This window comes from Acromyrmex echinatior, chromosome 17 (genome assembly GCF_024713525.1).
Source record: "Acromyrmex echinatior isolate Ae372 chromosome 17, ASM2471352v2, whole genome shotgun sequence".
Classification (NCBI taxonomy): domain Eukaryota; kingdom Metazoa; phylum Arthropoda; class Insecta; order Hymenoptera; family Formicidae; genus Acromyrmex; species Acromyrmex echinatior.
This window is the reverse complement of record NC_141868.1, coordinates 6,092,889-6,120,670: the sequence shown is the minus strand read 5'-3', so window position 1 is coordinate 6,120,670 and position 27,782 is coordinate 6,092,889. Positions and strand designations below refer to the sequence as shown.

The 27,782-nt window shown below is 31.9% G+C and overlaps 2 protein-coding genes across 8 annotated transcripts in view; one reads left to right on the top strand and one right to left on the bottom strand.

Annotated features, from left to right (window-relative positions):
- The window catches only part of LOC105145343 (26S proteasome non-ATPase regulatory subunit 1-like), a 121,097-nt gene extending 100,554 nt beyond the window's left edge, over positions 1-20,543 (top strand). For 3 of the 7 annotated variants that reach the window (XR_015547920.1, XM_087415049.1, XM_087415052.1), the window contains 2 exons: positions 15,661-15,854; positions 16,216-17,116. Coding sequence is in view for 3 of the 7 variants with exons in the window: in XM_087415049.1 (XP_087271175.1) it covers positions 15,661-15,854 (194 nt within the window). In the remaining 4 variants the exon portion in view is untranslated. Of the gene's footprint in view, positions 1-14,673; positions 15,290-15,660; positions 15,855-16,215; positions 17,476-17,548; positions 17,709-17,789; positions 17,982-18,526; positions 18,874-19,033; positions 19,171-20,407 lie in introns of those variants that run through there. The other 4 variants (XR_015547923.1, XR_015547922.1, XR_015547921.1 and 1 more) reach the window with 4 other exon arrangements.
- LOC105145347 (synaptic vesicle glycoprotein 2B) lies at positions 17,248-22,579 on the bottom strand. Its single transcript, XM_011054830.2, has 11 exons — positions 22,437-22,579; positions 21,936-21,992; positions 21,541-21,702; positions 21,293-21,455; positions 20,713-20,834; positions 20,400-20,638; positions 19,550-19,776; positions 18,562-18,779; positions 17,785-17,944; positions 17,579-17,706; positions 17,248-17,430 (listed from the first exon to the last, which is right to left on the bottom strand). The coding sequence occupies exons 1-11, from the start codon at positions 22,438-22,440 to the stop codon at positions 17,375-17,377; spliced, it is 1,536 nt and encodes a 511-aa protein (XP_011053132.2). The 5' UTR covers positions 22,441-22,579; the 3' UTR covers positions 17,248-17,374.
- Positions 22,580-27,782: the final 5,203 nt, after the last annotated feature.

Here is a 27,782-nt window from a genome sequence, read left to right as displayed (position 1 = left end):
TCAGAAAAGTAGCAAGTGAAATTGTTTATTTTCTTGTCATAAAACTCTAAGAATTCTTTCAGAATTTATCAACTTTTTAGTACCGCATTTTCTGATGTTGGTAAAAATAGTTACCAATAAGAAAATGTAATACTAAAAAGTTGATAAAAAATTCTGAAAAAATTTTTAGAGCTCTATGAGAGGAAGATATACAATTTTGTCACTCACTGCTTTTCTGTAAAATTGATAGTACTTGGGTAAAAAATTATTGAAGAGAATATTAATATTCTCGGCGGTTTTCAGCACAATTAATATCTTGGTAACTATTGCGAAAATTTTAAAATAGTACAAGGCATTTCGACTCAGTTCAGTCCGCTCTATCTACTACACAATAGCAGCCAGTGAAAAGATACTCTGTATACTGTCACTTGGTTTCATTTCTCAACAATACTAGCTTCATTTATTTTACAACAGTTTATTCGATATAATATTTAACAGATTGAGAGAAATGGTAAACAAAAAGGCTTTCAGAAGCTGCCCTATACACATATAATTATTTTTGGATTTACCACACGTTTCTTTTTGGAGGTACTTTGTTTACATGTCTAATTAATCATCGAAACCGCGTTACATACAATTGCATTCCAATCCGTTGTGTTGAGCGTCAACTTGTCGAACAACATACCCTTGAATATATCCGTTCGATGATCTCCGTATTTCTACATATCTTTAAGTGATCGCGAAGCTGACTTGAGAGAAACTTTTTACGGTAAAGCGACATCTATAAAATATATTACAGCCCATTTGCGGCTTATTGCATAATGGAAAATAAGCGTCTATAGTAATCTATAGTAGTCTATAGTATAATCTCTTGAGCAATTATGCTTTATCAAAGTTAAAACCTGGCTGTATCACTTTTCTCTAAGTTAAATTAGTTCTAATGTCATTTTTCTCAAATCTATCAAAACTGTGTATATCTGAAATGAACTCTGTAACGATTCAATGTATGTTGTACAAAAACAAAAATTGTAATAGCTACCATGAAACGATAATGCGGATTACTGCGCGCAAGTCATAATTGTAAGACCTCCATTGATTTTGCATAGAACGAAATATTTCTGTGGGAAAAAAGAAAAGATTTTAAATATTTTGACATCAGTTGTCAGTCAAATTGTATGTAAATTGTACAAGAATAGTACAACCGATTAAAAAAAGGTAAATTGCAATATGTAAAACGCGTGTATATTAAATAGATTAATTTTTTTTTTATATGCTAATGGGATGCCGAGGAGCATCATTTTATAATGCAAAAAAATGTTATAAAGAATTATACAAGCTAAAGGTCAACTGTGTATACATAAATCAGTTCTCTTTGAGACTACTCAGCTACTTTATTAAACATCCCCAACCCTCATTGTCAAACTACTTGAATTTCGAAACATTAAAAATATATATTTCTATATATATATCTATATATTTCTCTTAGTTTACCAATTTTACGATTTTTAATCTTCCAAAGTTTGTCAAGACTATAGTCCCCGAAATATCTGTAATTTAGATCTAACTGTATTTCTTTTTTTCTTTTTATTTTCTTTTATTTATTCGCAAATCAGTTTTTTTCTGATCAAATTTTTGCTTTATTTTTTAATATAAAATATTCAAATTATGATATTGTACATATGCACGTTTATATATATTTCTACAAAAAAGAAAAATATTTGAATCTATTGTATAATTACTAAAGAGGAACATTTGAATCTACTGTATAATTACTAAAGAGGAATTTGCTACTTATATATTTGTCAAATATTGAAAATATTTTATTACAGGATGGACAAATTTAGCCAAAAAAGAAAATAAATGTTCTTTGTTGATCGCACATTGCTTCATCATATCAACTCAATTTGTTTATTATCTATCAATTCACATATACTGTCCTGTACTAAAGCTACTAAGGCTACAGAAAAAGATTATACTCTATATACTACAGTATATGTTACGTGTACTGTACATTTTGAGTAAAATTTTCCTCGGAGAGGATGTTTTGGACCTAAGATATTCTCAAATGATATCACTATATAGTTATTTGAAACGCGTAGAAGTATTTATACAGTCTTGTCTACGAATAGGCTGCAATGCAATAATAATAGAGAAAACGACTTTGATTTTAAATTCAGTTTCTTTTACGATATTTGCATATTTATAATCATATAGTTTACGTAAGCAATTGTTACTGATATTTATCTAATAAAAACGACTAATTTAGTACGAGCCTAATACCACAGTAAATTTTCGACTTGAATATCTTTATTCAGACAGATATATTTATACATATATAGATCGTCCTATTTTGGAGAGATATAATATATTTATCCGGAGCCCTTTCTGCTATAATGCTATTTCGGTATTTCACAATTCAAGAATGTGAATTCTGGTTTGGCATCATCACCGATGCGGCAAGGACGCACGATTCTTTCTCTAAACAACGATCCTGATATATATTTCTATATATACAAAAATATATTATGGCGTTTCCAGCTGATAATATATTGGTTTATTTACAATGGTTCAATCTATTTCTATAGTTGAATAACGGTACTACTTCGTTTGCGCGTGACCGATAGGAGGAATGGCGCTTCTTACTAAGTCGACATTTCGACATCCGAGTCGAGTCAAAAATGTGCTGTATACAATAATTTCAGACCTTGCATAAGTAGCTGGCGATTTACAGAAAATCTCAAAGAACAATACTATGCTTGCAAAAACGAGTTACGAGTTTTAGTATAAGAGCAAAGTGTATTCGAAAATTTCATTTATATGCTACGTCTGCTACGAGATTGCCGCTTGTCGTTCCGACATCCGAGCAGAAAGAAAGCTCAACCGAAACACACATCGCGTTCCGAACCTTGATATATGCATGTGTAAATAATTCAGTAAATAAAATTTAGATATGTGTTGTATATATGTACACGCACACACATGCGTGCGCGCGCGCACACGCATACATACGCACACGCGTGTGTATTTATGCTATTATATATAATATATATATATATATATATACACACACACACACACACACACGTACATACACACGCGCGCGCGCACACACACACACACACACACACACACACACACACACACACACATATATATATATATGTATTTTATATATATGCATCAATAATTTACTAAATAAAATGTATGTAAAAGACAGAACAGTATAATTAAAATAATTATCTTCATTTGTATTCATATGTAAATAATATGGTATGTTTCTTGTTTAGGAAGAAATTATTTCAACAAAATTGAAATAACTAATATCATATTTATTTTATTATTTTTCCTCTCAAAAGAAAAAACTTTGACCAGGGCACGTTTTGATTGATATGGGCCTGAGCAGTGATGCGAATTCCGGGCCGCTTGCAGCACGCGATCAGCGCCACCGTTCGGCGGCCTGGCGCAACCGGTAGCAACACAAGCATGAGCCCGTGTCCGTGTGACTTCGTTAGTTAGAAGCGTGCCGACTATTATCGCTCTGTCCTTTTTGCACTACGTTCTTATTGCCTGCCTTGTCGGCACACTGAGAACGAGAGAGAACATTGTTTCACTCAAGCGAGCGTCGAGCAACCGAAATATGCTTTCTCGGCCTCTCGGCTCTCGACGTCAGGCGTGTATCAGGAGACATGGAGGCATGGGAACATTCTAAATAACATAAGTTTTAATAAATTGTAATAAATTATAATATACCCCTCCCAGAATATTATAAATCGTATCAAAACGCGATAATTGACAGGAGATTAATTGTTTATGATTTTCCATTCGTATTATGTACTACGGTCATAAATTCGATCCGCAAGAAATTGGCGTGGTCGAGCGCGTAAGGTGTGAGATCGGAAATAAGTACTATAATTAGTAGTAAACATATGTATTAGATCAAGTATATTTTCATATAATTTTTGAAATTATTGCTCGTATGTGTAATTTTGAAGCAATAGTTGTAGGAAAAACCCGATTCGCTTTTCAATAGGCAAATAAAAAATTATTTTAAAATTACACAACATATGAAGGCTTTCAATTGTACACTACAAAATTATATTGGTATCACCTTTATTTATATTATTAATAATCTCGTTTTCAAAATTTTGTTCATTAACAGAATTTTAAATGCGGATGTGATGGTTAGAAAGAAACATTTTATACAAAATATTGATCGACACAAAGCGTATTTGTCATAAACGCAACATCATTAAACATGTTTTTTTTAACAATAGAAGTCAAAACGTGGTTAAATTTAAACAATGTGATTGAAAAGACATACACCACGAGCGCAAGATGTTAGTAACGAAATATTTATATTTTAATAGTTACCATAGAATAAAAACAATACAATAAAATAGACCTCATATATCAGGCTATCTTCAGTATTACAAAATTAATGTGTGTTATAACTTTCATACATGTTGAAAACACCTAATTTCGAATAAATTTTATTCACGTTATAATAATGAGATAAAATATTTTTCACGCTCAATTACAATTATATTTTCGAAGAGCTTGACGCTCAGGTTATAAATTTTTTTAGTCCATAAAATCATGTCAAATACTCCAGATGTCAATTGTCGTTTTTTTGTCACAACAGTTAGTCGAACTTATTGAAACACATAATTTCCAGATTCTATTAAATGTGAAATTTATTGATAATATTAATAGCGCTTCAATTGAAAAAATTAATATAACTGTGATATATATATATATTGATATATATATATAAATTATAATACCTGTGTTAACAATAAGTTCAGTTATGGAATCCAAGATTTGGAAAACTATATTGAACTGCTCAAGAGTCGAAAACAAAATATCTAACTCTAATCATGAAAGACGGTTTATATACAATTTTGTTTATTTATGAAGATTATTTCTGACGTTAGTCTCTTTTGAAAGAATGATTCTATATCTAATATCTGAATATCATCCCAATTAAATTTATGACAATATTCAAATTGATGTTGTGAGACCACATTGTGAGCGCTATTTAATTTTTTAATGTTAGTTTTATGTTTAGTTATTCCAGCTTTAACTTTCCTTTTAGTTTGGTCCACGTAAGAGAGATGTATTTTTTATATGAATCTTTCATCGATTAAATCGAACACCATACATGTCGAATCATTATTTTTCCTACAATTTTTGATTTTAAGGTACACGAATAATTGCACTTATTATATATAAATATAACAAGAAAATATATTGACCTTATACAGATGATTAATTAAACTACTTGTATCACGAAAATATATTAAGAGGAAAAAAGGAAAAAAGGGATTTTCGCGTGAGACTACCAGCGTACTGTCCGCGCATTTTATTTACTCAGTCACATCGATTAAATGAGTTTGACGTTTACTAGTGCAATATAGAATCCACACGATGAACACTCTTGTGTTTTCGTATTCTTAAGAATCTCGAGTTTTCGATGTAACATGCGATATTATTATCAAAATAATCACTCTCCTTCTCTACTTTCCTATATATTTTAAACATTAATCGGAATAAAGTGAGATGTATTAGATATTATTATAGTGCATACTTCTACGAATTACGCAACATTCAAATTTGTGAATGTGAAAGTATCCACTCTACCTCACCAATATAATTTTGTAGTGTACAATTGAAAGCCTTCATATGTTGTGTAATTTTAAAATAATTTTTTATTTGCCTATTGAAAAGCGAATCGGGTTTTTCCTACAACTATTGCTTCAAAATTACACATACGAGCAATAATTTCAAAAATTATATGAAAATATACTTGATCTAATACATATGTTTACTACTAATTATAGTACTTATTTCCGATCTCACACCTTACGCGCTCGACCACGCCAATTTCTTGCGGATCGAATTTATGACCGTAGTACATAATACGAATGGAAAATCATAAACAATTAATCTCCTGTCAATTATCGCGTTTTGATACGATTTATAATATTCTGGGAGGGGTATATTATAATTTATTACAATTTATTAAAACTTATGTTATTTAGAATGTTCCCATGCCTCCATGTCTCCTGATACACGCCTGACGTCGAGAGCCGAGAGGCCGAGAAAGCATATTTCGGTTGCTCGACGCTCGCTTGAGTGAAACAATGTTCTCTCTCGTTCTCAGTGTGCCGACAAGGCAGGCAATAAGAACGTAGTGCAAAAAGGACAGAGCGATAATAGTCGGCACGCTTCTAACTAACGAAGTCACACGGACACGGGCTCATGCTTGTGTTGCTACCGGTTGCGCCAGGCCGCCGAACGGTGGCGCTGATCGCGTGCTGCAAGCGGCCCGGAATTCGCATCACTGGGCCTGAGTAGGTCGATAATTCAGATCATTTCTATGGTTCAGCGACGCACTTTTCATGACAGCGCCGCTGTCGGAATATCGCGGAACTAAAATACTGCTCAGTTTCATGGCTACACATCAATTTCACTCGTAATATACAAACGAAATTTTTGTACACGCCTTTCTCTTATACTAAAACTCCTACCGCGTTTCTAAAAGCATAGGATTGTTCGTTTAGGTTTTCCGCAATTCGCCAGCTACTTTTTATGAACGTGCAAGATCTGAAACTCTTATATGCAATACATATTGTGATGTGTTGACTACAGAAGCCGATAACAAAACTGTAAGTCTTTAATTTTCTTTCGTTTTTCAAACGTAGCTGGCGACTTGCGTTGTTGTCGATACTTTAATTGTGGAGAAGGATTTTTCAATCCATAAACACAGTTACGAGAAAGGCGGTTTTAAAATTTAATGATAAAACAGGACACTCCAGCATCCCCTTAATTACAATTCAAACCATCCTATAGAACATAAAAGAGGCGTCATAAACCTAGGCGGTTACCTAGATAGAATTCTCTTTTTGTCACATCTAGAATACCATAGCGAAAACATTGAATCCAAGATTAATATTCTACTGACTAATGGTTACTCTTTGGACATAATTTTTTTCACAATCAATAAAAGAATTAAAACTTTATCAAGATGAAAAAATTTAAAAAATTAAAAAATTATAATAATACAAGGGATGATCATGACTCTAATAAGAATTTAAAAAAATATATTTTACAATACCTTATATGAAGGGTATCTCGGAAAAATTTTAAACGATTGGAAAAAAATAATTTTAAAATAATTTACAAACCGATGAATACATTAAATTCAATTATTAAATCAGGCAAAGACAAATTAGAAAGAATGGAACAATGTAATGTAAAATAAGCTGCCTCGATTGTGACTCCTCTTACGTAGGTCAAATAAAAAGGAAAATTAAAACTATAAATGAACATAAAACTAACACTAAAATATTAAACAGCACTCACAACCCAGTGAGAAATGATATTTCGAATCGATATCGATTTGACATCGAAAACATTTTGTCAAAATTATATCAATTTAAAGGTCGACTTTGATTCGATTGCGTCCACGATTTCGAATACTTATTGATACTGTTCGATAGCAATGTTAAATTAGAAGTTTATGAGTAGAAATTATAACTAACAAAAAAATGAGACAGATTCTTAGAAATATAATAACAGAGAAAATGTTTATTAATATTTTTTACAATTTAATTAAAACAATGAAAAGTGGAATTTTTAAAAAGAGTAGCATTCACAATGTCATTAACGAACAAGTTATAAAAACTATAAAAAAATTACAAGGAATCAAAATCACAAATTCGACTACAAGTTGTGATTCTCTAAATCAGAATGTATTAGAACGAACTTCATTCATGAAAATATATAAAAAAACGGACTGCTAGCGGTTTATGCTACAATTACAGAATAGACTGTTAGTCATCTGTGCAACTTTATGTACGAATTTTACCTTAATAGATGCTCGAAATGATTTAATCGATTGATTAAATTGAGCTGACCATACTTATCTTTTTTTATATTCAATACAGGTTCAAGAGATTTTGATATTAGGCTAACAGCCTCAATCTGGCTATCAGCCTCTCAATCTGCTTTTAAAGTCACGGTTTTGAAAGAGATTTTCCTTTAAAGTTTGAAAATAATCTGCGTTTCTTGCTTTTGCTAGGGATTCTAGCACAAAAGGAAAAACAATCACAATGACCGATTCAGAGATTCACCTCAGCATCGGAAAGAAACAAGAAGCGGAAGGCACACAGCGCTTCATCTTCGTGATTATTTGAATCGTGATCGACACACAAGCATATAATTACCATAGAATGTCAATTTCTTCTCCCCCTCTCTCTTTCTTTTTTAACAGATACTAAAGAATTCACCTGCAATCTTTCTCATATTTATATATTCGCCATCCAAACAAATCTTCAGCGAATTAATATCGACATCGAATTGACGTTAATTCAATATAAATTCGACTGAAATGACTGATTTTTATGAATACATTTTATTTATTTATAGAAATGATTATTTCTATAAAGAATAAAATGTATTTATTCATAGAATTTTACATTTATTAAAATTCTTCAAAAATATACTTAATTTAAACATATACAGAATTTTTACAATATTTTTTCCATAGCCTGTAAAGACTTGTCATTAAGAGCATCATTAGATATAATTTTATTTTATAAATCCTTATTCGAAATTATAAGAAATTGGCTTAATATTTAATTTTTCAAAGTCTTTTTTCTTCAATCATAGAATCTTCCTATCTATTCTCCTTGTATGTTGAAAAAAATTAAAACTATTGATATTGTCTAAATATTTAAAAAATTTACAAACTATGGAGGCTGGCAAAACATTATGAATTTTAGAGGAGAAATCAAAGATGTTCATTCTAATATAATGTAAGTGATATGAGTCCTTCAATTCCAATTACAAAATTGCTTTCACATTATTTAATTGTATTCTCTCAAGTCTTTTATAAGAATGACTATTGTACATGCTAAATTACTAGTATTAGTGTATCTTTTTAAATGTGGAGGAATTAAATTAAAATTAATACAAGATTTCAAAAATCTAATACATGTTCTAATATTAACGCTTAATTTAATCAGCTTAACAAAACTTTTTTAGAAATTGATGTTCAATACCAAATTCATATCGAATATAAGAAAACATGAAATTAAAATACTTCTGATAATAACGCATAATTTCGCCCGCCGTATATGAAATTAATAAATAGTAATAAGACTTTTAATATTATAATTATCAAAAGCAATATCAAATCCACAAAATAGATTGAGCAATCAAACATTCAAACATCTATCAATCAACTAAAAATATTTCTTTCAATTTAAAGAAAGATTTAACTAAAGATTTAATGTAAATTATAATGAATTAGTTTTACACCCAGAAAAGCTCATCAACTAATCGTGTTGTTCCAGTAAGCAAATTAATTTCCTTCTTTTTTTTCTCTCAATGTTGAGTTTTCTCTCAATCAGGTAAACGAATTTTTCTCTTTATCTTCTTTTTTCATTTCTTCTTGAATCATAACAAAATCACAACAGCCACTATGTATTTCTGAGAAATGATCACTCTTCAACGGCTGAGAACGGAATTTTTCAGCACAGATTTCCGCGACACCATGCGCTGCAAGCGCAACAATTGTCAGCCCGCGCCACCTGATAATTGTCGAACACTCGTATTAATTTTGTCATCGCATGACGAGACGAGCGGGATGTTTGAGATTCGCCTCGACATATATTCCATGGGACAAGTGATTGTGCAGCATGTAGTTTGAAAACTTTTAGAACTTTCCAAAATGTTCTTAAAAAATCCTCTTTCTTTATTAGGAGTCAACATTGTAATCAAATCTCATGTTACACATACACTCAAAAACGTTTACTAAAAATGGCACTAACAATTTCGTTAGATCATAACGCACGCACTCTGACGCGATAACTCGCTCACGCTCCAATCACAAACACCGAATTTTTGGTCGCGCATGGTATCACTTCTTTTTACCAGCTTCGTCACTAAGATTGCCAATCACGGTGCAAATTGGGAGGTCACCTCAAAAATTCATAATTTTAAATCTCATAAGCGACTGACGAAAGAACCTCTTGTTCAATGACTTTATAAAAGCTGGCTTTATAAAAACCGTCGAGATCATTAGCCAACCACTGCCGTTAAGATACGCCGAAACTTTTGTCTTTTTTTCGCTAAACCGCCGTTACATTCAATTGCCATCGCGCTCGATTATCCATCGTTTGAAAAAAGTATTATTCTATAAAATGGGAACATCAGTTTTTGTAAGAATTTGCGTAAAATGTGCAGAGACGAGATGAATAATCTCGCGCAAATTGAACCAATCAAGCAGAAGATACGCACGGCGTCGACCGTTGCCGTGATGGCTTTACACAAGTTTATCTTCGAAAAGGAAGATGATCGAAAAAATAGACAAAGACTCAAAGACTTTGAGGGTTTTACTTTTAAGAAAGACACAACGGGATACGTGGACACAATAGAAGCGGCGCGAAAACTTTCGATCGGTGACCTGCTGTATCATTCATCGATATCCTGCTGTAACATTCTCGGTTTAGAGTACGGCGGAAATAGAAGAGATAATGATACGCATATTACATGGTTTAATGGATTTAGATACTCTCATGCTTAAAAATAACAAAAAGATGAATTAAATGAAGATGCGAGTGACGAGGGAACAGTTGACGAGCAAGACGACGAAAGAGAGGAAGAAAGAAGCAAAAATCTTACGAGACGAATTTATAGACGAAATAAACAGTGCTCAACACGGTATGCTGGTCAGAAGAAGACTGAAGAGAGACGAAACCTTGCAGGAATATTATTATGCGATGAAAGAAATAGCTGCTAGAGGCAAAATAGAAGCAGAAGCACTCATGAAATACGTGATTGACGGAATTCCGGAAGACGCACAAGGCAAGATGATATTGTACGGAGCTAAAAAATTGACAGAATTCAAGGAGAAGCTTAAAGTATACGAAGCAATTCGGAAGAAGAATACTGAAAGGATGAGAACGAGAGAGAAGAACAGCATGCAGAAGAAGACAGAAGAAGCGAGGAAACCAACAACACCAAAAAGTGGCGAAAAGGAACAGGAGACAAACGTGCGGTGTTACAATTGCGGCGGTAAAGCACACAAATCTAAAGACTATAAGAAGAAAGAATTAGATAAAAAATGTTTCAAGTGTCAAAAATACGGGCATACTGCAAATTTGTGTAACACGTCAGACGATAGTAAAGCGATAGCGGATAAAAAAAGACGACGGTAAATAATACGGTTATTGATTCATCGAGCGGTAGAATGTTTAAACAAATCTTGATAAACGTGTGCGGGTTAATGCGTTATTAATACTGGCAGTCAAATCACGGTAATGCGCAAAGAGGTTTACGATAAAATGAAATTAGATAAGCTACGGGAAAATAGTATCTGTTTAACCGGTTTTGAAAAAAACGAAGTGCATTCATTAGGTTGTGTAAATGTAATTGTAGAAGTAGATTCTGATGAATATCCGTGTAGTGCACGTTGTGCCAAATGAAGTTACAAATTCAAGCGTCATAATTGGTAGCGATTTCCTAGCGATGACGGAAATGATCATCAATAACGACGGAGTAACTATACGAAGGGCAACACCTGCTCAATTGTTAACAAATCAATGTGATCGAAAAGCAACCGTTAGACATTGGTAACGTGACGGATCCGAAAGTACGCAAAGAAGTAGAGACAATTGTTGAAATGTATCAAGTAAATAAGTGTAAGACAACGGATGTGAGCATGCGTATTGTATCAAAAGACGAAAGGCCTATTTTTCAAAAACCGCGACGATTACCGGCACCTGAGCGCGAAATAGTCGAAAACCAAATAGCTGAATGGCTAAACGACGGGGTCATTGAGAAGTGTACGTCGGAATACGAGAGTCTAATAGTCGTTGTAAGAAAGAAGGACGGATCACCGCGTGTATGTATTGATTATAGGAAATTAAATCGAGTCATAGAAAAGGACGGTCATCCCTTACCACTAATCGAAGATCTACTAGATAAATTAGAGAATCCTTGTGTGTTTAGTATGTTAGATCTGAAAAATGGATTTTTTCATGTATCCGTAGAAAAAGAGAGTCGAAAATATACGGCATTTGTCACTCCGAACGGTCATCAATATCAATTCTTGAAAGTCCCTTTTGGATTATGTAATTCGCCGAGGGTTTTCCAAAGATATATTAATGCTGCTTTCTGGGATTTGATTAGACAAAATATAGTATTGCTTTACGTGGATGACTTGATCGTGCCGACAGCAAACGAACAAGAAGCGTTGGAACGCTTGCGAATCGTATTAAAAACTGTTAGCGACTACGATTTTACAAATTAATTTTAAAAAGTGTCAATTCGTGAAAAGAACCATCGAGTTTCTAGGTCATATAATAGAAGGGGGCAAAATTTATTCCCAAGAGAAAGTCAAAGCCATGATAGATTACCCAGAGCCGAAAGAATTAAAAGATGTTCAAAGCTTTCTTGTATTAACGGGTTACTTCAGAAAGTTTATACCTTCGTATTCTATAATCACAAGACCGTTGAGCGACATGTTGGAAAGATCAATCTTATTATCTTAATTTTGACGATAAGGGTCGAAACGCGTTATACAATTGAAGACGATTTTAACTCAGTACTGAAAATATTGGGTTGTTCGGAAAGTAATTTCGTTTTTTCCCGACAGAGGATTTAATTGTATTTTTTCGAACCCAACTTCACACTTAAGCCGCATAATCATTATATGTTTTGACAGCTGATATAGCAAGGCTTGTGTGTGAAAAAGTTCAATTGAATCTACGCAGTAGTTTTTGATTGGTGCCCTTTTAAATATGGAGAGCAATAAGCAGCATTTTCGTCATATTTTACTTTTTTACTATTGAAAAGGTAAGAATGGCTGTTCAAGCCAGAAAGAAATTAACCGATGTGCATGGAGAAGATGTGTTGACAGTACGCCAGTGCCAGAACTGGTTTGCAAAATTTCGATCCGACAATTTTGATGTCGAAGATGCACCACGTTCTGGAAGGCCGGTTGAAGCTAAAGACACGATAAAGGCATTAGTTGATGCAAACTGGCGAATAACAACATGTGAGATCGGTGAGAGGTTAAATTTATTCATTATACGAAAATTGTCTTTCATTTTCACAAAAAAAAAAAACGAAATTACTTTCCGAACAACCCAATATATCATTCGCGAAATGGAAGTACATACGGACGCAAGTATAAACTCATGGAGCTGTACTTCTGCAGTTACGTATTGGAGGTATTTGCGATAGTAGAGGCATTTAAAAAATTCCGAGTGTATCTGTTAGGAATTCAATTTAAAATAATTACTGATTGTGCGGCTTTTCAGCGAACCATGAGCAAAAAAGAATTAAGTACACGTATTGTGAGATAGGCTTTAGTGTTAGAGGATTATGATTACATCATAAAGCACAGACCGCGAACCCGTATGAAACACGTTGATGTTTTGAGTCGACATCCGGTTATGATAATAGCGAAAAGTCCAATTATACCACAGATTAGGAGTCAACAAGCAAGCGATGAAGAAATTCAAGCGATAAAAAAAATTGTCAAAGACAAATCGTATAAGAATTATCACATAAGCGGCGATTTATTATATAAATTTCAAGATGGTAGAGATTTACTCGTTATTCCCAGAACACTAGAATTAGATGCAATTCGAACGATTCACGAGAAAGGACATATGGCGTTCAAACGTATCGAAGAGCGTATTCGTCAGGAGTATTTTATACGCGATTTAAGGAATAAAGTAGAACGACACATTGCCAGTTTCGTGCAGTGTATATTGACGAATCGCAAAGAGGGTAGGCAGGAAGGATATTTATATCCCATTCCCAAATCTGATGTGCCATTACACGCATATCACGCCGATCATTTAGGGCCGTTAGATACCACTAATAAAAACTACAATCATACTCTCGCTATTATAGTTTTACTAAATTTGTATGGTTATATCCGACTAAATCTATCACAACTCGCGAGGTTACAAGTCAGTTAGACATTCAAAAACAAATATTCGGGAGTCCGAAACAAACCGTGACGGATAGAGGCGCAGCTTTTACCTCCCAAAAGTTCAAGGAGTATTGTCAGAATGAAGGAATTGAACACGTGACAGTTACCACGGGATTGCCAAGGGCAAATGAACAAGTGGAACGTTTGAATAGAGCAATCATATCGATACTCTCCAAATTATCAATCGAAGAGCCTGTTAAATGATACAAATATGTAGATAAATTGCAACGTATATTAAACTCCACGTTCAATCGTAGCGTAAATGCGACGCCTTTCGATTTACTATTTGGCGTAAAGATGCGCGACGAAACTGATCTGAAACTACGCGAAGTAATAGAACAAGAATTTCGATCGAAATTTGAGGAAGAGCGTAACGAAATTAGAGCTAGAGCGAAAGGACAAATTCTGAAAGTGCAATCGGAGAATTGTAAGACATATAATCTTAGACGTAAGAAGGCTACAAAATATCAGGTGGAAGACCTAATAGCAATCAAACGAACACAATTAGGCCGAAAATTACGAACGAGATATTTAGGATCATATCAAATTGAGAAGATTAAGCCTAACGACACATATGATGTGACTAAAAGCGGATCTCACCAAGGACCTGTAAGTACTTCTACCTGTGCTGAGTATGTTAAACCTTGGAATACAGTTAATTATTGGGTCATCTAAAAAGTATCCGCGGTTTTTTGTCACTAGATAGTGTTGATCAACACCATCTAGTGACAAAAACCGCGAATACTTTTTAGATGATTCAATATAAGTAATGAATTTTATTTGTAAGACATTAATTATAAGTAATCAATTTTATTTGTAAGACGTTAATTATAAGTCGTCAATTTTATTTGTAAGACGTCAGTTATAAGCAGTCGATTTTATTTTTATAATGTTAAGTCGACTAATGGTAAGTGAGTTTAAGCGATCATAGCAAACACGATAAAAAGTATTTTTCGTTTCTTTTGTTGTTTTTGTGTGAATTTGATAGAAACCGTTTTGTGTAACATTAAGTTAACAGCTGGCGTCGGGACGCATGATTGTGCAGAATGGCCGAATGTAAGAAAAGTATATGTTTCGTTTATAAATTTTTATTTTGTTCGCACGTTTCCGACTATGACGATATGCGCTAGAGTATCAGCGCGCTCGCGCAAGAAGGAAAAGATAAAGGAAGGTTAGTAGAGTAAGAGCAGAGTTGTAAGATGGAGCATGTATGGGACGGCGAAGCGTGAAGTGCGATTTGTGATTCTCTCCTGAACTGTTGTCCATAAATATTGGCTCACCAAACATTCCATCATCGTAATCATCTTATTTCCTACATTACAGTATCTGTATATGTTTTCACTGACTCTTAATTTTGTTGGTTTAAATAGTGATTTGTTTATAATAGTAATTACTTTGTTATCAAAGAACTGGAAAAAGTCAAAGCGCGTTTTAGTGAATAAAAAAGTTTCACACTTCATAGATATATTATTTACGCGACATCTGCGCTTGACTCCTAGTGCCCATATCCTTTCCAGTTCTTTGATTTATAAAAAGTCTTGATTAGTTCGATTTGTTATACAGATTTACTTTGTTATAGATTACACATATTTAGTTACATGTATTGGATTAAATAATTTGATTATATGAAACAAATTTCGCGTTTTTTAATAAATGTTTATTTTCAGTGCAGAAATTGCTGGAAATGATTTCCTTTCACATCGATGTATGCTTTGCATTGACATCGAATGGAATGTCGAAGACGTTCAAAAATTCTCAGAGTATTTCGTATTTTTTCACACGCAGCGATAATACGATTTTGGAGTACTTCCACAGTAGCAACAGAAGTATCATACACGAAGGTCTTAAGATGTTCCCATAAGTAAGTACAATGAAAATGAAGCGTGGCATGCCGTCCGACATAAATACATATACAATTTAAATAAGAAATATTTATAAAGAAGGAACCGTTTCCGAAGAGTTTGGTCAATTATTTCTGAAATATCCTGTATAAAAATTTTATCACAAAAAAAAAAGATTCATAAGGACCAATTGGTTACCTCCAAATTTCATCCAAACATATGAAAATCTATTTCTTATAGTCAATTATATTTATGTATAAGTAAACTGTTTATAAGAAGACATTCATCAATAAAAAATACTTGATATCGTTACAAACTTTGCTTTTTAATCTGTCGTGGTCCTTCTGGGTCAAAATGACCCAAATACATTTTTCACGCTAGATTTCAGAATTTTCCTGGCATCGAAAGGACACGTATCCGTCATCGATTGAAGATTTGAAGCTTCAACTATCGATAGAGATGCTTAGTTTTTTATATAATTGAAGAACGATAACATTATCGGCAATTAATAAAAATTTGCGATTATCAAGATAAATATTTCGATAATAATTATTAAATTCGTGATTTTTTTATTGTATAAATGTTGTATAAATAAGTCGCATATTTTTAATACTATATTATCTTATATGTTGCTAAAAATTACAATTTTTTTTTTCAATTTTATTATCTCTATTAATAATCAAACTTGGATGATAACATTAAAATCAGTTTAAATAAAAATCGAATATTATTAAACATTTATTATGCATGTCTACGAAACTAATAAATCATGAAATTAATATATATTATCAGTAATTATATCAGTTTCGTACATTATCAGTTTCTTACTTTTAATCACATAAATTTTTAAATCATGCGAACTCTATAAAAACCGATCATCTTTAAATTTACTTGCGTTATTGTAATATTATACACACATAGATGGACGCGCACATAGATACGTGATAAGTTTAATAAATTATTTTTTCAACGATTATTTAAAAATATGATATCAGAAGTTATTGTTTTCAAAGATAATCATAAAAAATTACTTATTATTATCTTTTATTAAATCCTTTTCTTAAATATTTATTGTTAAAATTATTATTTATTTGCTCTGTTTTTTTTATCTCAATGCAGTGATCTTAATATAATCAACTTTTGACAATGAAATGGTACATGAATTGGCAAATTTCAGTGATTTTGTAGTTTATCTTCAGACATTTTCAGAAGATTATTAATCAGATGCATTCAGCAGAAATAGCAGCTTTGGAACTATTGTAAAATTCTTCAATACGATTTATTGTTTATATATTATAATATTTAGATACAGTGAGGAACTAAGATCAATTATATTAAAGAATTTTACAACAGTATACAACAGTTCTCGACTTCCTGGTTCAAGCTTTAGATGCGAGGTATAAATATATAAGCTTATTTTTTTTAGTAGATAAATTTATTAATAAATGAGAAACGCGAGAGAAGAGAGAGAGAGAGAGAGTGGTCCAAGGCACAGTTTCTTCAAGTCGTTCGAACGAAATGCAAGAAAATTCTCTCTCTACTAATCCAGCGTATCTTTCCCAGTTCTTGGCAGTAAAAACGAGAAGAAACCGCAAGCTGAAAATCAATCGAGTTATATCACTACATTTGAGTGGATTAAATGTATGTTTCCTACATTTTGTATGCATTGATTCAAACCGAATATCACTTATCTCACAAATTCAAAATCTTACAGATTTAAATTTTACTGGGAAAATTTTTTTACCGAAGAGAAACGCGGCGAACAGTATGATGGGAATTACGCAGGCTAAATCGATCAGATAACCGAACACCAAGTTGCCAACTAAGGCGCCCAAACGACCCATCGTCAGAGATAGAGCTGCGGCCATCACTCTGTAATGTGTTATATGATATCGGATTAATGAATCTTAAATCAAAAAAGTTCAGAAACTTGAATTGTATTTCGCTCACCTAAGATTCGTCGGGAACATGTCAACGATCACGCAGTAGACTAGAGAGATACCGAGGGACGTGAGAGCCTCGAACACGCACGAAAGCACCAGGTTCTGCATCGAGTTCACTACGTAGTAGAAACCAACCGTCACTGCGCCGGAGACCACCAGCGAAAAGACTGAAAGTACAAGTATCTTGTATAGTTCTATTAGAATGTAATTGAAGTTTGATTATATATCGTTATCTTTTACTTCAAAAGTGACACAAGTAAACACAAGTAAAAAAACATGATTTTCAAGTTATATAATGAGCTAGATAAATATTACTCCATCAGTTATCAGCAATGAACACTTAACTTTATAAAAAAATCGTCAAAATGTCAATTAATGGTTTTTAAAAAATTGTCAAAATAATGACAACTAAAAGAAGTTTTTTTAAAAGTCATGAAACAAAAATAACAGTTGATCATGTTAAGAATACATTTATTTGAAGCTATTTGAAGATATTATTTTATTATTTTTCAATTTTCTGTTAAAAAATAATTTTTCTCCTTTTTGGAAAACTTAATTTTTTTAGTTGTGTCATTTTGATATTATGAAAATAAATCTGATTGAATGTTTAAAGATCTAAGTCTTTAGTTATTCGAATTTAATTTAGTTTTGTTATGATAACTGGAATTTCATTGTATCTATATAATTATATCTAGATAATTATCATATCCTTCCATTTTGTTTTTTTTTTTTTTCATTTTTTTTTAAAGGTATTTCAAGTTATTTAAGATATGCCATCACTTACTGAGAAAGAACTTTGCGCCCAGTTTGTGCACGAAAAGGGGTAGGATGATCGAACCAGGGATACACGCGAGGCCAATGTATACGGTGTGCAAATAGACGGAAGGCGCAATTATCGTGTCGCATCCGTAAGGGTCGAAGAAGGTCGTATTATCTGACAAGGCGGATACTATACAAACCGATGTCGTCTCGCCAGGATTCGCGTGCTCGAACTGCTCGAACCTTGAAAACAATACAAAGATTATGTGGATTATTACTGAAATATGGCAATTACATAATCGTGAAGTAAAGAAGATGGAGCTAAGAATATAGAAAGGTAAGAAAATGACTAGTGAGAGTTTAAATGAAATTATCGGCGCAAGAAATAAAGGAAACAAAAAAATATATAAAAAGAAATTTATTTTTAATGGAACAAAATATTGTTTGTACTTTCAAATTTACAACTATCAGGTTCTAAAAAAATTCTCTTTTTCCAGAATTACAAAGTATAATATATATAGGCTACAACGAAAAATAAATAATCCAAAGATAGATGTAAGTCTTATTCTTGAGAAAAATTGACAAACGTTTCAACCCTTTCGATTGAGTCCTTAGTGTAAAAATAAAAATAAAATCGGTGACGTATAAATTTAATATAAAAGATGCGATGCGAAGCAAATTGGAGTATCGTTAACATATATTCATATTGATAATAATGCTGTCTGATGTATCTAACGAAATATTCAAATTTAACATTTCAAATTATCTGATTGTGATTTAATAAAGTTGAATAAGTCATTATAACATAAATCAAACCAATTCAATAAAAACTTACGTATAATAATGTTAACGATCACATGAGATAAGACAAAGACATGTTAGTTCAAAGAGTATGCGAGATGTTAAAATCAATTGTTGTTAGTCGTAGATATGATGCGAAAGAATTTTTTCCTAAAGGTTTAAGAACTTGGAAAAGTGATAAGATACGCGCGTAGATTAATGATGAAATTTACCTAGTGAATAATTCTGGGAACCAGACCATCAAAGTGTAGTAGCTACTGGTAAGTCCGAATTGAATGATGCAGGCGAGTGCGGTATTGCGTAAATAGGGCGGCTTGCAGAGCGCACTCGTCAGATCACGTATTTCCGCGAATAAAACCTTTAGATCCTTTCGCTTGAGTAGCTTCAGCGACCTGGTGCTTTTATCTTGATGTTTCGCTTTCTCTTGTAAGCACTTCACCTAAATGGAAAAAGAAAAGAAAAAATAAGGTAGAATATTTAATTTAAAATTGTTGTTTTTTTAGAACACAAAAAATGTTCTTTAAATATTGAAAATGACGGACTTAAAGTCACTTTTTAATCGTATTTTTAATGTAATTTAAAATATCAAGTATTTTGGAGTCACACATAGTAACAATTAATTTATTTTATCATTAATGTTTATTAGACATATTCCATATTTGTCAAACACTTAATTATTATCAATTGCTGAAGTACATAAAATTTTGGTAAATACCTATTTTTAAACATTTTGTCATTGAAATAATGTAGGAAGTTCAAATATGATGAGCAAGGTTATAAAAAATGTTTATAGAATGTTTGAGCAATTGATTTCTAGAATGATTTCTAGCAATCAATTTGAGTATTTTATATAATTATTTGATAGTTTAATAAAATCATTTTCAGATTTGTATCTATTATTATAGCTATTACAATAATTAATTATTTAGATACTTAAGCAAGTCACTTTTTCTTGCGTGTTTATTTTTTGTGATGTTTTAATTTTGCAAAGTATACACATAAGAGAGTTTAACATCATTAGTTTTCATTATTTTTATATTGAGAAAATTAAAGCAATGGTACCGGATAAGTTTCAGGATCAGCGCCAGTGTTTCGCGAGTAAATCCACTTGAACACCTCAAGGGCAGCATCAGTTTCGCCACACTCCAGCAGGAACTTTGGGCTCTCGGGAAAAGTAAACAGCCACAAGCCAAGCATGAGTGATGGCAGAGCACAGAGCGCGACAAAGAGATTCCAGGATTTGAAATAGAACGTGTCGCTCACGATAATGAAATCCATGGGGATGATTAGCCAGGCGATTACTATAAATTATTCAACTTGGATGCCAGTTTCTCAAACTCTTGTCTCTTAAGAGATAGATTATAAGAGTACTTACGCGGTAGAACTATCACACCGACCGTCCAGAACATCTCCATCCAACAGAGACAGCGTTCGCGGTATTTCGTGGGTTGAAATTCACCGAGATACGGAAAGCAGATGCCCATGGCGCCGGTTACGCTGCGTAATAATTAAAACTTTTAACTGAGTATTAAAATCATTTTATATAGATTTGTCTTTAAGTATTTCAAAAATTTTTAAATGATTCGCATTTTAATTCAAGACGAAAACTTCATATGATTATTTTCGATTATTATATTTTCGAAACGTTTTAGTTTCAAAAACACAGAGTATTAAAAGAAAAATGTTCTTTTTTTAATTTCGAAAATCATTCGGGTTTTGATGAACTTTATTAAATGTATAGAAAGGGTTTTATCAAAACCCGAGTGATTTTTGAAATTTGTAAAAAAAAATGAAATTTTTTTTATCTTTAGCTTTATATCTTTGATACTAAACCATTTCGGTCGTAGAATATAATTCTAATTTTGTGATGTAAATGTTTATCATACCAACCTCACGTAATCTATTAATCAAAGATTAACTTTTGGCTTCATCAGAGTCTATTCTATCATACTTACGCAAAGCCGTTGAAAAACCGGAAGACCAAAAACACCCAGAAGTATTGCACGAACGAAGACACAATGCCCACGATGCCGTCCATTAGCAGTGTAGCTATTAACACGATCTTCCTGCCCTTCGTATCAGCCAGGCATCCCCATATATACGATCCAATTAACATACCTGCAAAAGTATCTCAATTGAGATGACTTTCTTCTTATGATAAATAAAATTAGCATAACAAATGAAAGATGAAAGGAATATCGACCTAGCATTGGAGAGGCAGTCAGCCAACCCTTTGCGGTGGAATCCATCTCTAGGTCGCATTGTGCTGCTGGGAGTACGAACGAAAGTATTGTCACACCGATCGCCGTGTCCATGTAAATTAGACCGCAGAGGGTCAGCAGCATGTAGTGGAATCTTCCAAAACCTAACACACATTGAATTCAATAAGGATAATTGCAATATTAAGGATTATCTTATGAATGATCTCGCAAAAATTCTAGTATCTTTAAATATTCTTCTTTTATATCTCAATAATTTTTACGAATTGTTAAAAAATTTTTGTGTTTTAGGCAGTGACTAAATTGCAAGATTAATAGGCACTTGGACGTTTGATCGAAATTGGGTTATTAGATCTATAATTTTTTCACAAATCCTTGCCTGTTACGGTGATTGCATGCTCGAAGTCGGCACCTCCGTCTGCCAGGAAGTCGAGTCCTGCAACAAGAAGAATAAAATGTAAGTACTTTTCAATTAAATTATTCTAAATTTTTAATCTAATAAATTGAATTAAAAATTGTTAACATAAAAATCGTCCCATTCTATAATTTCTTAAGAAGGAAAGAATACCAAAAATCTTTTCGTATTTTATAATATTTTATCAGAAATTACAGAATGAAAAGTCTTAGAATGTTCCAGAATTAAATATTATATGAAAAATTCTAAAGATATAAATTTCTTTGATATTTCTGTAAAGTGTTCCAATGAGCTTGGAACAAAAATTTGAAAAATTTTCTAAAAAGTTATAAAATTATTCTGAAATTCTGAAAATATAAAAATTTTGAAAAGTTGTATGAAAAATTTTAATTTTTTAGGATATACAACAGTATTTATGATAATATATTACAATAATAATCATTATTTAAATATATTGAAACTCACCCATGGTCGCCGCTTAAATCGCTGGACGTTCTGCAGGTGTTCGCGCGCCGGAAGTTCTCCTTCGTGGACGTGCCGTCGCAGTGCCGTCGCTTCCTGGTGCTGCTGCTGCAGTTACCGCGATGTTGTTCTTGACGAGGGCGACGCCCCGCGTTCATTGGTGAACTGTGAACACCCAAGGTGGTATCCTGTCGGCGTCGCTATCGTGAATTCCACCCCTAACGTGGGCTACCCCCTCGGGAAAACGGCGTCAATTGACGGATAAGACAGTACCAGTATAAGTATTCGCGAAATTTCTTTCTTCGCGGAGTTCCCGTCTCTACGGAAAGAAAGACGGACGATCGACAAGTAGCTGCTTCCTTGCGCGATCGCGATCAGATGAATGATCATGGACCATGGAACGACGTCGCGCACCTTGACTTCCAGAGCAAGTCTGAGGCTGATTCGAGATAAGATATCATCTGCCTCTATGAGAAAAGAGGCTGGGGAGCTTTCGGCTTTTCTCAAAATGATAAAATCCGCGAGAGGAAAAAAAGTGAGAGATTTAAAGGTATGAAAAAAGACTTCATGATAATTTAAACAATTGAAACAAAACGTGAAGAAAAGCTAACATAGGCCAAAATAGGCTTTGACAATTCCAATAGAGCTAATTTAAACGAGCAATTGAACGAACATAAATTATTATATTTCTCAAACTGAAAAAAGTTAAGGATCTTAATTTCATGGATTTTTCATCGCATCATGACACGTATTGATTTTTTTTAATTGCTATAAATATATTTAGTAATATTGTATGTTTTTCCTAAAAATTTCTCTGTTAATATTTAATTTCGGCGATAAATTTCGAATACATATGTAATAAGATTGTACGTCTTGATGCAAAATAATTATTATATTTTTGACGTAAACACATAATTTATGATCCGAATACGCGGAAGTTGATAAGCACATATGTTTGACCGCTATTATTTCGTCGCAATTTTACAAGATAATGCCCCTTCGTGAAATTGTGTCATACGCGCAATATTTTATTACGTCATTAATTTACTCGAGTTTCAGTCATGATAAGAGATAAGAGATTTGCAGCATCAGACATGGTACCAAAGTTGCCTGTCATATTAATTTATTATTGTACGTGAATTATGAATATATTATTTATCAGGCACGTTAATAAATCTGCGACGAATATTTTCGACGATCATCACGTAATAAATTATTAGCATTTTTATTCATTATTTTAAATTGCCCTTATTTATCATTTTGTAAAGCAATTTTTTAGAACTAAATATTAAAATCAATATAAAATACTTCTAATAATTTTTTTAGTTACTTTCTTAATTCATCTGTTGATAATCACAAGTACATTCATTACACAGTTTCATATCAAATTCTTTGCGAAACGTCATAATATGCGTACCTCGAAGATTATTTCGCGCTGATTACGATGTCATTGACATAGAAATTGCGTAGCATGTCAGGATTTTGAGTAAATTGGAATGAAATATGTCAAAAATGGCGTTTTATTTGATAAGATAAAAATTTTTTAAATAAAGTTTACAACAAAAAGTACAATTTAGGAGCTTTCAATGAATTTTAATTCATGATCATACTTATTTTTATCAAGCTGTTTGAATTTTAGACTATTTGTATAATTCTACAGTTCAAAAAGTTTTTATTTTAATTCACCCTCAATTAAATTAATTTTAATAAAAATTTGATAAAATTTTGAAGTGCTACAAATTCTGATGACGCTATCATTCAGTGTGAAAAAAACTTTAAGATATGTATTAATTTATTAACAGATAAATAAAACTGTGAAGAGAAAAAAGTACACTATTCATGAAAATGCAACTGCTTACGCGTTTATAGAAGATAATAACAATTCCTGATTTCAAGTATTTAATGATACATCGAGATACGTCACACAACAAATCTGTGATGTCAAAGATATGTCATATCTCGTATATGTAGAAACTGTAGTACGAATATTTGTTCGAAGATACGATGGTAACAAATGTCGGTATAATATAGCTGAGAAAGAACACATAAGAAAATCTAAAATTTCGCAAGTAATTTTATGAACTTTTTAATGAAGTATTAATAAAAGATATTGGTATGAAACCCTAACGAAATACAAGTGATTATAAAGAAACACAGATAAAATTTATTTTCTTTCTTTTAAATAACGATTATTTTTAACAAAGAATATTTTCTTGATAATAATTTTAAAATATACTTATTGCAAATTTTAGAAAAAATTATTATCAAGGTTGGATAATGCTAAGTTAAAAAGTTAATTAATTTTAACTTTATTTAGTTACATTTTAGAGTCTTAACTTTTTAACTTTACATAATTATATTTTACCAGTAACTATTATATTAACTTATTTGATTTTTTTTTTAATTTACCATCAGAGTTGGATAGTAAGCGTTATACGGATCCCTACTTGGATTATATGCTTATACATTCTGTCGGAGATACGTTTTTCTAATTTTAAATAAATCCAAATATTTCATTTACGTTTAAGCAAAGGATAAAAAGTTTGAAAGTGATCCGTTGTCATTATCTAAAATCACTATTTTTTTTGAAAAATACGCAGAAATTTACCGCTTTAGAGATTATTTTTCGATGTTCTAGAATAATCACGCAAAAGCCGATCAAAATCCGTAAAATACATATGTGAGTCTCTCCTTGTTAGTTAAAAAAGTTAACTTTTTAACTTAGTTTTTTAATTTAGTTAAAAAGAAAGTTAACTTAAAATCATGAAATAAAACAAATTTAATCTTTTACTTTTAAATTACCTCAGATAGCAAATGTCTGCAGTCTATCAGCAGATCTTCTAGCAGACTATCAGCAGGTTTGAGCAGAAAATGATGGCAATCTGCCATCAACTGCGTCCGCATTAGTTCTGTTAACATCGCCTGTCGATACAATGTGAAGACAAATTGTTGGCAGAAACTAAGCAGATCCTGCCGACATTATCTGATGCTTGCAGATTTTGTTACATTTTTTCTAACTGTCTATCAACAGTATTATGTACATCTAATTCTGTTGTTACTTTATTGACAGTTAGTGTATAGAAGACATTTAAAAAATCTACTTTCTACAGACTTGGCTTATCTGGGACCTTTTTTATTAATTTAACTTTTAATTCAATTAATGTCACTATGGATTAACTTTTATCTTTACTAAGTTAAATTTTACAAGTTGTTAACTTTAACTTAGTTAAAAAAAAAGTTAACTTATTTAACCCTGCTCATTATTAGGTACTCAAAACAAAAATTTTTTTGGAGTATATTATTGTATAAAATTAATCAAAGAAGCGGACTTTATATAATAAGTAAATGGAATTTGTTTTAATAATTTTGATTGAAGGATTTTTAAAGATTCAAAATATATTTTGAATAAATTTAATGCTTATGATAGATTTGCGGCTTTACAAACTTTTGAAATATTTAAAACAAGTAATTATTACAGTATATGTTTTTCTTTATGTATCGCGTTTCTCACGTTTGTCATCAATATAATTTAGTATCATAAATAGATTGAAGTGGAAATTGTAAAATTTATACAAAATATTAGATACCCAGACTCACTTTATCTGAATATAGCCTTCTTTATATTGACACATTAACTTATTTATATTGACATTACAAAATTTTTACGAGTTAAATATTAAATTGAGGGATGCAGGAGAATTTTCTCTTCAAACTTTATTTAAATAAAATTAGAATAGAAGTAATTGAAAAATTCCTATCTAGATAAAGAAAAGTCTCAAACGCACTTTCGCTTCGCTGTGAATTTGTTTTCAATTTTACTTGGCATATTTTATTTGACAGATCTTTTGCATTAATAATCTAATTATATTTATTAATTGTAATATATATTTTCGAAACATTTGAAGCATCATGTTTGAAGAACGTATAACTCGCGATCGTATTTGTGAAACGCCAGCGTGACATTAAATATCATAAAACAGTAGCACATGAAAGGTGCCACTCTTCCCTATTTCTTACGTATTATTTGTCTGTCACGCTTCTCTCTTGGCAAACAGAACCTTCGCGAACGATACTATCTGACAATCGCTTACAGCTAATAGGGAAGTGTAGAGGTAGTCTACTTGTGCCTATTCATCATCTATGTGATTTAATCTCTTGTTTTGTTCAAATTTTCCACGTGATAAGGCTTACGAAAACGACGATTCATCAGCATTGTCATCCCACAAGTACAAAATAATTGTGGGTAATTCTGATTACGGAAAGTAAAAGCGTCAGCTAATCGCCTGACAAGATCAGTTTAATGTGCAACTGATGTTATTTGTACAAATGATAACGCGTTCACATTAGGCCGAAAAAATTTTAAGTGTGTATATAGCCTCGTAATTAGATCGATTAAGATTTCAGAAAGATCAGATCGAAAGATTTTAGAATAGATGTAATCGTGATAAAATTTCTATTTCAAATTGAACGTAATTCAATTGAAGTCATCGTCTCCTTTTATTTCCGATGTTCCTGATATCACACTATATTCTTTAATTCAGCTCTCGTAAAAAAATTCTCATATCATATTATCATGATATTTTAATCAATTCATTAATGGATTCGAAATCAATATGTTATGCCAAAATTGCGAGTGAATAATTTTGTCTTTTACATGGAAGTTTATCTAAAAAGGATTTTTTTGAATCGTTAATTTCGATTTTTTTACGAATGTTTGAGTCATTTATAGTCTTAGTCAAAAATATTAGGTGCTTATATTTTTTTATTTTTCTATAATTCTTTTATTTGCTTTGACATCTGTTGATTATTGACATTATAGTTTTTTAGGGCTCGTGAAACAAAGGATAATTTACAGCAAATGCCGTAAATCAACCATTTTGAGCTAATTCAAACAATACAAAATCTAAAATTGACATAAGATGTCTTCAAGTCGTCGTCTTTAAACGCTTATGACCTGATTTTAGACACTTTTCGTTGCTTGGGAAAACTTTAAATAATAAAGTTATAAGGTACCTAATATTTTTGATCAAGACTGTATTATCTGAGGCATTTTATTCCGATTAAAAAGAATCGATTGATTTAATCTTGACAAACCCATTATAGACTCGCTGACAACATGTATACAATTTTCGATCAAGAATGAAGTCCAAAAATAAAGGGCATGAAGACGTATATCGACTTATTTATATGTAAATTATATTTCTCTTCCAAAGTCGTTAAACAAGTAATTAGGCAAAAATTAAATGTATTTGAATAATTTAAAAAATCATTAAAGAAGACAGTATTTTTGACAAAACATTATACTATCTAAATCCAGTTAAAAATAAAATGATATACTTAAACATTTCT